General features: G+C 41.5%; 1 protein-coding gene across 1 annotated transcript in view; it reads left to right on the forward strand.

Annotated features, from left to right (window-relative positions):
- Nucleotides 1-84: 84 nt before the first annotated feature.
- Nucleotides 85-14,644, forward strand: part of VWA8 (von Willebrand factor A domain containing 8) — a 183,247-nt gene continuing 168,687 nt past the window's right edge. Inside the window, exons 1-2 of the mRNA XM_068182240.1 lie at nt 85-319; nt 13,484-13,561. Of these exons, the coding sequence (XP_068038341.1) occupies nt 175-319; nt 13,484-13,561 (223 nt within the window). The 5' untranslated portion in view covers nt 85-174. The remainder of the gene's footprint in view (nt 320-13,483; nt 13,562-14,644) is intronic.

Genomic DNA, 14,644 nt, shown 5'->3' on the forward strand with positions numbered 1-14,644 from the left:
GGGCCATGGCCCCGCTCCCACGGGTCCCCGCACCCGGCGGCACCGGCCCGCGCCCGCCCGGCCCCGGTTTCCGGCAGGACTCTGTGCGGCTGCGCTTCCCTTCCCCCGCGCTCGGCCGGGCCGCGGCGGTGCCGGTCTCCCTGCCCTGGCTGTGCCCGTCTCCCCGCGGTCTCCATGCCGTCGCGGGTGCTGTGCCTGGGCGGCGGGGCCGGGGGTCCCGCTGCGCGCAGGGTCCGCCTGCTCCTGCGGCAGGTGGTGGGCGGCGGCGCGGCCGCGGCGCGGTACGGCCGCTCCGAGGTCAGGGCGCTGCACAGCTCAGGTAACCCACCCCGGCCCCCGGGTGTGTCGACCCCCGCTGCCTCCCCCGGCTGCAACAGCCCCGGCGCTGCCACCGCGCCGTGGGGAGGCCAGGCCGGCAGGCAGGTACCGCCTTGCCCTTGCGGGCTGCCGGCTTGTCCCGGCTGCGCTGCCGCCCCTGTGTCTCCATGTTCGTGAGTGCGGGGGCTCCGGAGAAGGGCAAGGGAGCTGGCGAGAGGTCTGGAGTGCAGGTCCCATGAGGGCGCTGGGGTTGTTTGGCCTGGAGAAAAGGAGGCTCGGGGGGACCTTGTCTCTCTTTATAACTCCCTGAAAGGAGGGTGTAGCCAGGTGGGTGGGGGTCGGTCTCTTCTCCCAGGTAACAACTGATAGGATAAGAGCGCATAGAGTCCAGCTGCACCAAGGGTGATTTTGGTTGCACTTTAGGAAGGATTTCTTCACAGGAGGGGTGATTAAGTATTGTAATGGACTTCCAGGGACGTGGTGGAGTCACCATCCCCGGAGGTGTTTAAGGCACGACTGCACGTGGCACTCGGTGCCACGGTCTGGTTGACATGGTGGTGTTTGGTCGTAGGTTGGACTCAGAGGTCTTTTCCAACCTGATTGATTCCAACCCGGCATGAGGGGAAAGGTCAGAGCTCAGTCACAGGCTTGCAGGGACGCTTACTGTGGCTCGTGATAGCTCCTGGTCCAAGTGCTTCAGTGACAGTGAGGCAGGGGGCAGCGCTGCGGCTCCTGCCTGTGAGAGCCACCCTGCTCTGCAGAGCGTCTGTCACATCTTGCCATGCTTTCTGTTCCTGCATACATGGCTTCCTCTTTCGGCTGGGGCAGAGCCTCAGTGTTCGTGTGGGGGCTGCCAAGGCTGGTGCGTGTTCAGACAGTGTTCTGTGCCGGCAGCATATGGTGATGAGAGAGAGGGTTGACCTTGAGCCTGCAGATGCCATGAAGGATGGCCTGAACTGCCCTGGAATATCCTCTGGTGACCTTTGAGACAGGTTATGGGCCTGTGCAGAGTAGAAGTGGTGTCAGGAAAGGGTGACATATGCCTGTGGTAACTTACACTTCTCAGGATGAATGCCAAAAGCAACAAAGCTCCTAAGTACAGACTGAGTGATGAGTAGTGATCTGCAAGTGGTGCTGATGGGGGAGTACTTGCTCAAGCTCTTAATTGCCCTCCTTCAATCCCATTTATCTGCATTTTAATATTTTAATATGTTTATTAGTTAACCAATTAATTTGTTTAGTTTCTGAAAAGTTACTCAAGAAGGAAGTCATTGAGGGATCGATAGCCATAAAATTCCTTCAAGAATTTGTGAATAGATAATATCTTATTTGTGAAAAGTACTAAAAAGATTTGAGTTATTTGTATATTTATATTTGAGTTATTTGTATATTTATATTTGAGTTATTTATATATATATATATATATATATATATATATTTGAATTATTTGTATATTAATATTTAAGAGCTATTTGTATATAAAAAACTAGTTGGGGTTGTTTTGCCTGAAGAAAAGGAGACTCAGAGGTGACCTTATCACTCTCTACAACTCCCTGTAATGTGGCTGTAGTCAGGTGGGGGTTGGTCTCTTTCTCCAAGCAGCAAGTGACAGAACTAGAGGACAGAGTCTCAAGTTGTGTCAAGGGAAATATAGGTTGAATGTTAGGAAAATTTTTTTAACAGAAAGAGTGATAAAGTACTGGAATGGCCTGCTGGGGGGGTGGTGGAGTGACCATCCCTGGATGTGTTTAAAGAAAGACTGGATGTGGCACTCGATGCCGTGGTTAATTGAGGTTTTAGGGCATGGGTTGGACTCTGATCTTGAAGGTCTCGTCCAGCCTTGTGATTCTGTGAATTCTATTAAGCATCAAACAAAATAGCATGAATGAAAACAAGTTAACAATGAAGTGAGTCAAGTAGAACAAACACCTGAAGAAGGCAGCTCAGCACTTTTCAGCCCTTTGTTGGGACGAGTAACCTTAAGAAGAAAAAAAAATTTAATAGTGTAAAGTGGTAGCAAATGCATAATTCCTAAAAATATTTCATCACTTTAAATGTGCTGTGGAATGCAACTGAGTTTAAGTCAGTGATATTTGTGAATCCACTCTGTATATATGTGAATAGTAGGAGTATTCACAGTTACAATCAATGATGGTAGGAGTTTTGGTAGACAGATTTAAGTCTCAAAGCACTAGATTCTTGTAGATAATATTAGGGATATTTGCCCTCCTGACGCCTGAGACATCACACTCTTTGTAGTGCTTCCCATTTTTTCTGTGAATTTGGATCAGAAGCTGATTTTCTTGAGAATATAAAGAGTTTATATAGGGTTTAATTGTATGACACATATAGGATTCTATTTTTGGTAACAATTTCCCACTAGTAACGCATTCTTCATTACATCAGTTACCTGGTAATTATTACAAAGTTTCACAACATGTCTCTGAATCACTTCTACCCCAGGTAGCAGTTATCTGTGTCTGTCTCTCCCATGGTTTCTGCTTTATTAGGCCTAAGATACCAGGCTCTTTTATCAATTCCATTGTACTCTCTGTCTTACTCTCCATATTTGGTGCCTTGATGTTTAGAATACTGGTTTTTTTTCCTGTTTTATTTTGTGGGTGTTTTTAAAATGAATTTTTAAAATGTGTCCTCTTGCAGACCCTAGCACTTTTTTTAGGATACTGAAGTTACAAAGGATGATCTGAATTTTTTTGTGCCATATGTGTTTTTGCTATTTCTGTGCAGCTGCTGTAATTACAGTTCTTGTTGTAAGAGGTGTTGAGGTTTCATAAATAAATAAACAAAACATGTCTTAAAAGGCTGGAAGCTGTTAACAGTCAACCAAACAGCAAATTGTTTTGTACACAGTAATTTGGATGTGATGTCGCTGCCAGGTCAGGGTTGAAATCCCAAACAGGATTTACTGTCTGTCCTGGTACCTTTTGAGTGTAAGGGAGCAACTGTTGCCTGATGTTGTGTTGTTATGTGAAGAAGCCATCCTTCTTAGCTTTTCAGCTCAGTCTTTGCAAAGTGAACATGGCTTGCTGGTTCACTGGGGGCTATGGAGGAATCGCTAAAGCTGTCAAGCGGTAAAGCTTAAGAGAAGTCTCAAAAGTGAAAGAGACTGAAGGACAAAAGGGTGATGGGAATGTCTAGGAAGGGTTTGGGATTGCACAACTTCATTAACGAGGGAAACAATTCATAGTAGCAAATGTTGTAGAAGGCTGACTGTCAGAATCCTTTTTAATGCAGGTTTCATGTTTCCTTGTCGCTGTTGAGTCAGGGATGGGAACAAAAGACTCCAGTCTTCAGAGAGTGAACAGAAGGTGTTTAATAGAAATTAGCGCGTCCTTTATAACCTGACTCGCTAAGCTGAGACTTGATTTGGCCTAAAGCAAAAACCTCTCACACTATTGGTGAACTAAGAGTAGCACACTCTGGAAAATCATATCTATAAACAACCTGTGTAGAAAGAGAGATAATAATTGTTTTCATTCTTTCTCTGAGCTTTCTTCCAGCTTCCCAGGAAAATCCTGGGAGAGCTATGTCTCTCTCTGTTCAGAGGGTATGTGATTACCACATTTCCATCTAAAAGACTAAAAAGTATTAAGTTTTGTAGACTGTAGATTTTTGTAGACTTATAATGAATTAGTTTAAATGGACTATGAGCTGGATAAAATGGACTTCTATGTAATTCAGTTCACATTTATTTAATTATTTTAATCTGTATGTAATGTTAATGTTTTTAAAAAGTTGACAGAATACACAATATTGGAATTGCTTTAAGGGATTACAGGGAACAAACACTAAATTTGATGTAAACGGAAGAGCTGGAAAAATAAAAACCATTGCCAGTCAGATAGTACTGGCAAAGGAAGGTCTCTTGTGTGCTTTGCTGCTCAGTGTACATAAAATAACTTATGCTTTGTCACTTGTGTAGACCAAAATATGTACTAGCTGCATTTGCTGTTTTCTATAGCATTGCCTGTCCAGGTTCACTTCCTCTACTTTCCTTATGTGAAATTTTGGTCAATTCCAGTTCCTAATCAAACTTGTGTTTAAAACCTAGAAGATCTCAATAGTACATACAAGTGTACTTGTATGTATATCTGCTGAGTAAAATGCAGTCACTTGTGAAAATTGCATCACACTTCAGAATCCTACAATGTTCATCATCATTGTACAGGATCTAAAAGATTGTGGTAAAAATCAATAATCTGAAAGAAGGCTATGAATTTGATTGTGTGTTTGTAAGTGTTTTTGTTTTTTTGTTTTTTTCCCCACGTTTGTTGTCAAAAAACTAAAGATCTGGTTGATGATGGATGTAAATGCTTTCTGCCACGTTGCCTTTTCCAGTTTTACCTGTGTCATTATCTTTGTCGAGGTTCATTTGTTGACAGCTGTGTGTTTCTGACAATATTTTTTTTCACTGGCAAAACCTATTTTTAGAGAAACTTAATTCTTTCTTCTTTCTCATGACATTCCTATAATTGTTCATTGCCTCCGTAGTTGTACTTAGGGGACTGCATTGTGGTGACTGAAATGATTCCAGGGATTTGATTTATGGTGAGCCTTGTGTACAGTTGTTGCGTCAGCACAACTCAGAAGGCAGCAAATGGGGATGGGAATTTTCAAAGCCAGTTGTCTGAAAGTTTGCAGAGTTATGCCTGGGTTATTTCAAATTATTCTAACATTTAGAAAAGAAAAGGTTCATGGTAAAAAAAAATAGTGTATTTTATTAGACATGCTGATGTAGCTGGAACAAAGGGGTAAAATGTCAGGTCAACTTCTGTAGGGCTTCACTTTTGGTATATGACTGGATGTCACTAAATAGTTTGAGTGTTAATAGTTGCCTGTTGTTTGAAATTTAATTTTTTCTGTTAAACAACTGTTACAGGCCTGATATGTGTTGATGTGTTCTACAAGTTGTGCCCAGCTTAATGTGTAAGATTGAAGTTGTAGCTGCTTGGCATACTCAGGGACTCAGGATAGTTGTAGGCAATGCCATAGCTAATTTTAAAGCTGTTTTGTCACTTTTGGATAGCTTTTCAGTAAATGTGAAATTTCAAAAACATTTATCTTGATTTTCATTTGCAGATTCTTTTTGATTGAAATGCATTTTTGAACTTATAGTGATGTACTTGTTATCTAAGCTTAGTTTAGAATGGATAGTCTGGTTTTTCTCCACTGAGCAAAATGTAGTTCAGAAACCTTTGTACACTTTGAAAACACTCTGAACTGATTTTTCACAAAAGTAGCACAGGCTACAGAAGATTTGAAAGGGAGTACTGGCGATGTGGTGGACATCTGTCACTGTGTGACTAAGGGGAGCTAGTGGATAGCACTTTCTACAGACAGCTAGCAGTAGCCTCCCACTCATGGGCTTTCGTGCTCACAGAGGATTTCAGCCATGCAGACATCAGCTAGGAGGGCAGTCTGGCATTGTGTGTGCACTCTTAGTACTTCCTAGGCTGTGCTGGTAAAAATTTTGTAACTCAGATGCCAGAGTCAGGGTTAACTCTTCACTTTGTCTGCTGCTTTCAAGTAGGGAAGAGCTGTGACCAGTTTGGTCACAGGGAACAACCCGGATCTCAGTGACTGGAGCATGACTGAGTTGCATGTCTGGAGGAAGACTGGGAAGGTGAGCTGCAGAATTAGGATCATGGACTTGAGGACTGCAAGCTTTCACTTTCAGGAGATTCATAGGTAGAATCCTTTGGATAACAACCATGAAGATGGAAGGTACACAGGAGAGCTTGAAAATTTTTAATGAAAACTTAATGGCAGGTCAGGAATGAACCATTTAGCAGAAGGCCTTTTTGGCCAAGCAAGGAACTTCTCAATGACCTAAAACACAAAAGGGGAACATATGAAAGTGCAAGTAAGGACAGACAGAAATGTAAAAGTGCAATTTAGTATGTAGGGACAAAATCCCTACCATCTTGCCAGACTGCAGGCATTTAGTCCAGAAGGATCCTGATGAACATGAGAACTGAGACAACAGAAACCTCAGAAAGTTTAGGAAGTAGGAAGGTCTGCCAGTGGACTAAAGTGTTGCTGAGAAGGGACTGGCTGAGTAACAGCTTTGGTGAAGAGGCTGTGGGATTGCAGTGACATCTGGTTGAATACAGCAGGAGAAGAGATTGGCTAGAGTGGCTGTGGAACATCTGTCCTTGAAGGTTTTTGAAATTCAGTCAGACAGAGCCACAGCTCATCAGATCTCATCTTGGTGGTAAATTGATGTTGAGGTTGAAGATGACCACTGTTTTCTGGAGTGTTTTGATGTTTGATGAAATGAGCAGCTTAACACCTCTCTCACATGGTAAATGTATTATGAAGAGATATTCTGGAATTTATCATGTCTGTGTAAGATCATCATGGTAGTAAACATTTAAAATTGACTTTTCACCACATAAGGCTTCTGTAATTGAGCATTATCAGACTCCCTACTTTCGAGGTATTGGCCCAAACAAATAATAGCTGTTGCTAAGTAAAGATTGTATGCTTCCTGCATGGCTGGATGATAGAATCATACAACATGCTGAGTTGGAAGGGACCATCAAGGTTCGTCGTGTCCAACTCCTAGCTCTGTGCAGGACACCCCAAGAGTCACACCAGCTGCCTGAAGGGCATTGTCCAAATGCTTCTTGAGCTCTGTCAGCCTTGGTGCTATGACCACTTCCCTGGCAAGCATGTTCCAGGATTCAAACACCCTATGGGTGAAAAGCCTTTTCCCAATATTCAGCCTAAATCTCCCCGACACAGCTTCAGGCTATTTCCCCAAGTCTTACCTCTGGTCACCAGAGAGCAGAGACCAATGTCAGATAAGATTGTGTGCTCATGTTGTTGATCTACTAATTCAGAAAAATGAAAAATATTACCTTTCTGGAGTAAATACCAAGATTTTGGTTTCATGACACCTTGGACTGTAACCAGCAAAGACATTTATTAGCCAGCCCAAAACAGACAATTGAAAAATCTAATGTTCGCTTCAAACCTGAAAATCAAAAAAATAGGTCTAAAAAGACCATTGAGTAGAGATTGAGTAATATTCAAATTTTATATTTGAAACAGTTGTTTTGGTTTTTTAGAGGGAAAGATTTCCTTTTGCCCATTAAAAAAAACAGAACTTTAGTGGATTTGTTTGCTTAGCTCAGAGATAGGTTTTGTTGTGTAAACATTTCGTCTATTTCAGTCAGCAGTAGCTGTCAGACTGCATGCAGCATCCTGTTGACAGGAGCTGAGCTCCACCTCTACTATGTGTGAAGGCACTGGTGGTCAAGGAACAAACTTAAACCTTGTGAGTGCAGGGAATAGGTTTCTGTCCCTCATATTCATGTGTTTGAGAGGTTTCCAATACTGATATGAGGTGCAGAATAGGTAACAGTGTTAATCAATTAATGTAGTATTTGCAGCCATAGTGATGCTATGAAATGTAAAAAAGAAGTAAGTTACAGGGCTGCCTTTTTTTTTCCCTCCCCTGAATAGTGTATTTGATAAAGTTAAGGAAAAAGAATAAACCTGGAAAGTATAATTTCTGTTTCTTCAAAATAAGTCAGCTCTTCAAGGATAGTAAGAGCTGACACTTTTCTCTGTTTCTTTATGGAAGTGTGCTGGATAAATACCAGCTCAAAGCATAATTTTTTCCCCTCCTTCACATTAGAATGAAATTAAGACCTTGAAAATTGTATTTGAATATAATATAGTTTTCAGACTTTCCTTTAACTGGTGTGGTTTTATCACATAGACATTATTATTAGCAGAGCTTAGTGCCTTCACAGTTTTAATATGTTCTTGCTATTGCAGGCTCTTGAAACCAGATGGATGGTCTGTGTACAAGTGAATGTGCAGTATACTAAGGAGAGTGTGTTAATCTCACCTATTTACAGGACTAAAGAAGCCAGAAGGCAATAAATTCAGCAGCCTAAAAACATAATGTTCCTGAAGCTTCATTCGCGTGTCTTTCAAAAACACAGATAATACAAATATGATTTACACATGAGATTGGCACTATTTGTGTTGTGTACTCAAAAACCTAAATACATGTATAGATCTCTTCAGGTTGTTTTCTTTTACAGTGGGAGTTCGTAATTTATTTTAAAATAGCCTTTTCAAATGTATTAGTTTTATTATTTTTTTATTGATGTGTTATTTTACAGAAAAATGGCAAGTAGAATAAAACTTCTTTCTACTTTGTAAGTTCTTATTGTGTAGTTGATATGCAATCTGTTTATGCATGACCAGTGCTGCTGTAAATAATTTAAACAGCAGTGGCTTTTTCTTTTCAGCATACAGGAATAAATTGTAGGATTAGGGAATAGTCTCTTCTTGGGAGGTGGAGAGGTGAGGAAGGACAGTTGGTGTGGTACTTACTAGCTTTTAAGATCAGTCAAACCTGCCAAGTGCATAGTGAGACTGCATGTTCAGGAAGCCTTCTCACTGAGATTGTAGCATCACATCATCTACAGTGGGTCAGAACAAAGGTCCATCAAACCTACTGTTCCATATTGGCCCACAGTGAGTAGGAGATGCTGGGGAAGAATAAAGAGCACAGGGTGTTCATGCAGGGATGCCCTGCCAAAGTGCCTTCCCAGCCTCTGGCTGCCTTCTCTGCAGCTCAGGGGCTTGGAGCTGGAGATGCTGCCTTTCTGTTCAGACTGAGTAGAAGAAATAGGCCTGCTTATCTGAAGAGCTCTTCTCAGTTACTGTAAAAAAACAGATACAGACAATAATATTTCTTCTGTCTAAAATGTAGGTCTAAAGAAGAGAGCGTATCATTCAGTGCTCTGCAATTACTGGGTAGCTATATGTCCATGTATGCATTTCTATAATGCCAGAGGTGCAATTCACACCTCTCTTTTTCAGACGCAATAGAAAGAGCTCATTGCATGTATTGGGACTGTTTTCATATCTCTTTTTTTTTTCCAGGGAGTCTCTTCAGGATTGTGTTACTGGTTTCAATCTCTTTGTGTTAATTTTGTACTCCTACTGCATAGGTTCTCAAAAGACCTCCTGTGTGTGTATCCCATCTGCCCTGTGAATGGGATGTCCCATTTACCTTTTAGGTTCTGGCCAATGTGGCTCTTGTTTTATTTCAGCAGTCATGTTTTTTTTTTTTTTTTTTGTATATATTATGCACTGCTTGTATCCCACTGTTTTCCCCAAAGACTCTGGTATCTAAGGTTACTGTTTTCTCTGTGGGAGACAAGAAAGCAGAAGCACATCTTCACTGCTTGCCCAAGCAAGCCTGATACAGCCTACAAAGTCTCCATCACAAAATCCTGTGGATAGCTCTTTTCCACATTAGTGTGGGAGTAGCTTGTGGAATGGGTTGGAGTATATGTGGGCAGTTCCATAATTTGCCATGTAGTCAAACAATTTTGGATACATGTTCTCAAATTATGGGTTTTGCTGATTTAACACCACCATTTTATCAAGCAGGCTGTTATCAGTTCCTTGCCAGCTGGTGAAACACTAGAAAGAGCCTGTCCAGAATGACATCTCTGTTCAAAGGGTTTGGAAATGCAGTGGAAATGGAGTAACCAAACATGAGTTTTTAAACAACTGCAGAAGAAACAAATTGAGATGAGAAAATGTAGCCCAGGTGGAAGTGCGTGATAAGATTAGTGGGCTAATCCTCCCTGTGCTCATTTAGCTAGGAAAATGGACTTTGCTGTCTTGGTTTATTATTGCTTAAGGTTCTATTAAACACTGCTAATATTTTTGCTTTTTGGACAGATGCAAGCTGGAGGCAACATTTGTCTCCAGGCAACAACACACAATTAAAAGCTGAATACCCTGTGTGCTCAGCTCTTACCACATCTTACATAAAATTCTCTCCCAGTCCATTTTTCATGAAAGGGTCCATTGATGTCTGAAATTCTTGTGGGATTTTTGAACATGGTTAGATGTTGATCAAGGGTTAGCCTGATATGGACTGACATAAATACCACCAGAAGTGATGTATTTTTCACCTAGATGAAACTTGGTTTTGATGTGTTTGGGGTTTTTTTTAAGGAAGTGTAGGAAATCAACTAAGGCTTTTGAGTACTGTGCTAATAAACTAAGTAATTGGAATTCTATCCTGTAGTTGTTATCATCATCCCAATGTATTGGAAAAGTTTGACATCCTCTTGTTTTGGCATCTTGGCCCTACTGGGTTTTGGAAGACTATGGATGCATGAAATGGTATTTGCTATTCAGCTGAGGTGATTTCAGCTAGGAGCTAATTAATCATGTAGTCTTGTCTCATTGCATTTTGGCTGGGGAATTCTGAGAAAATAAACTGTCACTAATTTCTTAGGGATATGTAAGGCAACCTGCTCTTTTTAGAATGTTAAAGTTGTTCCAGGCTGAGCTAATGAGAGAGATGTCAACTTTTGCAGGAAGCAGTGGGCTCCTAGGGCGTTTTTATCAACTTGGAGGCATTTTCATAGAACCATAGATGAACAGAATATGCTGAGCTGGAAGATACCCACAAGGATCATCAGCTCCTGGCCCTGCACAGGAATTTTCTCCAAGAATCCCACCATGTGCTTGAGAGCATTAGCCAAATGCTTCCTGAGCTCTGACAGGCTGTGACCATTTCCCTGGGGAGCCTCTTCCAGTGCCCAACCATACTCTTGGTTGAAGAGCCTTTTCCTAAATCTCCTGATACAGCTTCATGCCTCCCTGGTCACCAGAGAGAAGAGATCAGTTCTTGCCCCTGCCCGTCCCCTCATGCAGAAGCTGCGGACCACAATGAGGTCTCCTCTCAGTCTCCTCCAGGCTGAACAAGCCATATGACCTCAGCCACTCTTCATATGGCTTCCCCTCATCCCATCACCATGTGTAGCCCAGATTAAAAAGGTGTGGCAGAAATGTTGGTGTCCTGCCATGGTCCCTATTAGCTGTTCCCAGTGAGAAAGGGTGAGCGTGGAACTCCAGTAGAAGAAAAGGAAAGGGAGATGATGCTTAGTCAGTAAAATAGTTTTGCTTACTTTAAAACTCAAAGAAATGGGCAAAACACTCGGATAGCCAAAGACTAGATTTTAGTCCCTGCAGTTCTATGTCTATTGTTCAGTGACTTTAATTTCTGTAACAGTTCCCAGAGTCAGGACTAGGGCTCTAAACTATGGCAGGACTTTCTTTTGGACTGTGTTTGAATGCTTCAGGCTGGAGAGTGCACAGTAGTCTTTGGTGCCTTTAAAATGAAAATTCAGCAAGGACCAGAAAAGGAGCTAAAGCTCTAGACAGCTGCCTAATTGTTAGCTTAGCCCAGCTCTGTTTGGATCCATTCTATTTCTGGGCTCTTGCACAATCAAAGAAGGATGCTTAGTTCAAGCATGGTGAGTGGGAACTGCTTGGTTCTGCTTGCCCTGAGAACCAGGGATGAATCCTTGTCTGCCTTTTGTGGCAGTACTCTGTCTCACTTTCTGGCAAGCTATTGGAGCACTGTATTGCTCCAACTGTATTGTTGTATAATACATATTTATATTGTGTTGCATAAAATGTGGGAATGATCACCAACCTACTACCTTTTGCCAACATTTTAGGGAAGAATGGAGGGCTGATTATTTAGACTCCAGAAGCAATGTAAAGACCCATGTGCAGGCATGTATGTCAGGCTATGAATCCCAGTCTGAATTCTAGTCAAGCCCTTCAATTTAGCAGGAAATCAGCTATAAGCCTTTTTTCACTGCTTCCTGTTTGTTACTGGAGGTGATTCTAGACTGGCTGTTATAAATCTAGTAATTTCCCATTAATTGTGTGAGCCGTTTTAGAACCTGGGAATTCTCAGTCCTGTGAGATGAGCAGTAACATCTGGGAATGGTGGAAGAGTACTGCATTTGAGTGTAAAACCAGAGTTATGGCTGACTGAAAGGAGAACTACTGCATGTGTGGGAGGAGTTTTAGTTGCCTCTTTTAATTCAGGCAAGCTGCTTCTCCAGCACCTCCCTTTCTGGTTCCAGCATTGGTCTTCCAAACTGTTTGGCTTCTTTCATGGTGTTGGTGATAGACAACTGTAGATTGGGTCCTCTTGGATGGAACAGGACAAGGGGGAGGTCTACAAGAGGATTGGATCCCTGTTTGATCTTGTTTGTGGGCTCTGTACTTTCTGCATCTCACTTCTGAGAAAAGAATAAACACATGAGACAGTTCCAAAACTTGGTCTCAGTTCATGCAAAGGAGGTGTAATCAGTGTTGTGGCAAAACTATACTCCTGTGCAGCAGTCTTACTCCAGCAATCCTCTCCATCCTCATGCATGTGCTACAGTGCAGTGGAGCTGGTGTTATCTTTAGGAACAGTAATGGGAAAAATGCCATTTTGCTAGAGTCATCTTACTTTCATGGTCTTAATACTTGTGAACTCATTTGTGGGGCCCAAACTCTTGAAAGAAAATAAACTTTGGTGTTCTTACTAGTTCAAACCTCATTTTCCTGTGTTTTGGGCATTGTGCTGTTTTTCAGTGTGACTACTGCTGTGTCAGTGCTTGCCCATTTCTCTACTGCAAACTAGATTTCACTTTTGATTTCCATGAGAAAGTGCACAGGGCATGCCCTGCAATTTAATTCAAGCCTGTGGTTGCAGAAGGATAGATAAGACAAGCAGGTCCTAGTGAAGAGACCATTAAGTAAAATGGCCAAATGCTTTCTGTTTGTGGAAACCAGAGCAAGAAGTGCTTGAGACCACTCAAACTTTGGAAAGGTGCCAGGTTCTGCAGCTGTATAGTCAGGGAGTGCAGGAAGGGCCCACTGGCATGAATATGTCACTTTGTACCTCCAACAGATACTGTTCCAGGCTGCTTGAAAACTCATCATCACCCCTACAAGTGTTTGTCACTGATAGCTCTACAGACAAACATGCTAAAGTCTTCATTTCAGTAAGTCAACAATGGTAGCTGGAATTGTGTTCTACTCTGGGCTTGATTTCCATAGCTCCCAACAGCTTAAGGTTGTAAGAGCAGCAATACAAGAAAAAAAGAGGAAAAAGTAATATTAATTACATGTAAATTGTCCAGGTACCTGATCTACTGAAAAGCAGCAGAGTCTAATTAGTAAACACAAACACATTAGAGGCTGCTCTCACTACAGTAGGCCTATGATTTAATTTTTAAGGACATTAAATACTTTAAAGTATCTAAGTATGTAAGAACTAAAAACCTTATTTTCTTTATTTTAGGTGATACTGTCACTATTGGAGATGTGTCTTTTAAACTCAAAACACCGAAGAACCCAGAACTTGTTCCACAGAACTACAGTAAGGATCTGCTTTCCTTTTGAAGGAGTTTCATGGCTTTATTAAAAAAAATTCTACTCGCTCAGTCATCTCACTGACTTTACTAAAATGATCTAAGAAATATATTTGGAAGAAGCATGCAATTTGCAGGAGGCTGTCCTTGCTTAGTTCATTATGATATCTCTGGTTCAGCTGGTTGTATAGGAATCTTTGAATTTAACTTGTTCCGTTGGTCAATGGGACAGTAAGAGAATAATTTGTGTATGTTTAATTATTTTGTACAAAAAGGTTCTTATCCAGGGATTACTTCTAAGAATAATCTCAAGTTGTTTACTTCTAAAACTGTGGCCGTTTAGAATTATCATTCAATTGCGATACGATTATAGGTCCAAGGAGTTTGCAGGTGTATGGTGGTTTTTTACTGTGATATTTAGTATTCCCAGATTATCACATAATTGTTGTCAGCAAACATACAGGTCTTTGTGATCCATCAAGTCAATGAGGAGTCAGTTGTATAGTCATGAAAAATGCTGTCAAATGGAAAATACGCAGACAACTATGCACATTAACAGCACACACACATGTACCTAAAATTGATTCACATTATCTTTTGATACCTTGTTACAGACATCACAGATTTGCAGCATCCTTATTTCCTGACTTTTCATGGAGAATACATGCTCCTTGAGCTTTTCCTTTTGCACCATGGATCATAAATGTATCATGTTTGCATTGTGGCTTTTCTCAGTACACAGGCCGTATGGTTCCTCAACATCCAAAATGATCAGTTGCCATTTGTTCAGTACTTTCACATTTAGGCTGCTGGATATCCAGAATGCAAGTTAAAAAACATCCACTAACGACTGATTTTTCCACTCAGATAAATTTGCAGACCAAAACCGAGCACGTGTGGCATTCTAAAAGGGAAGTCTTATACTACTGTTTACACAGGGGCAAGCACTGAGAATTCCTAATGACTGTCATTGCAGAGTTCTATAGGTGGAAAGTGGGTGTAATTATTGACTTCAAGTGAATTTGCTTTCCAGGATCAGGTCTAAATTCATTCCATGACATTTTGAATCAAGAAAACTCGTGGGGCACTGG

Source organism: Anomalospiza imberbis, chromosome 2 (assembly GCF_031753505.1).
Source record: "Anomalospiza imberbis isolate Cuckoo-Finch-1a 21T00152 chromosome 2, ASM3175350v1, whole genome shotgun sequence".
In the NCBI taxonomy this organism is placed as follows: domain Eukaryota; kingdom Metazoa; phylum Chordata; class Aves; order Passeriformes; family Viduidae; genus Anomalospiza; species Anomalospiza imberbis.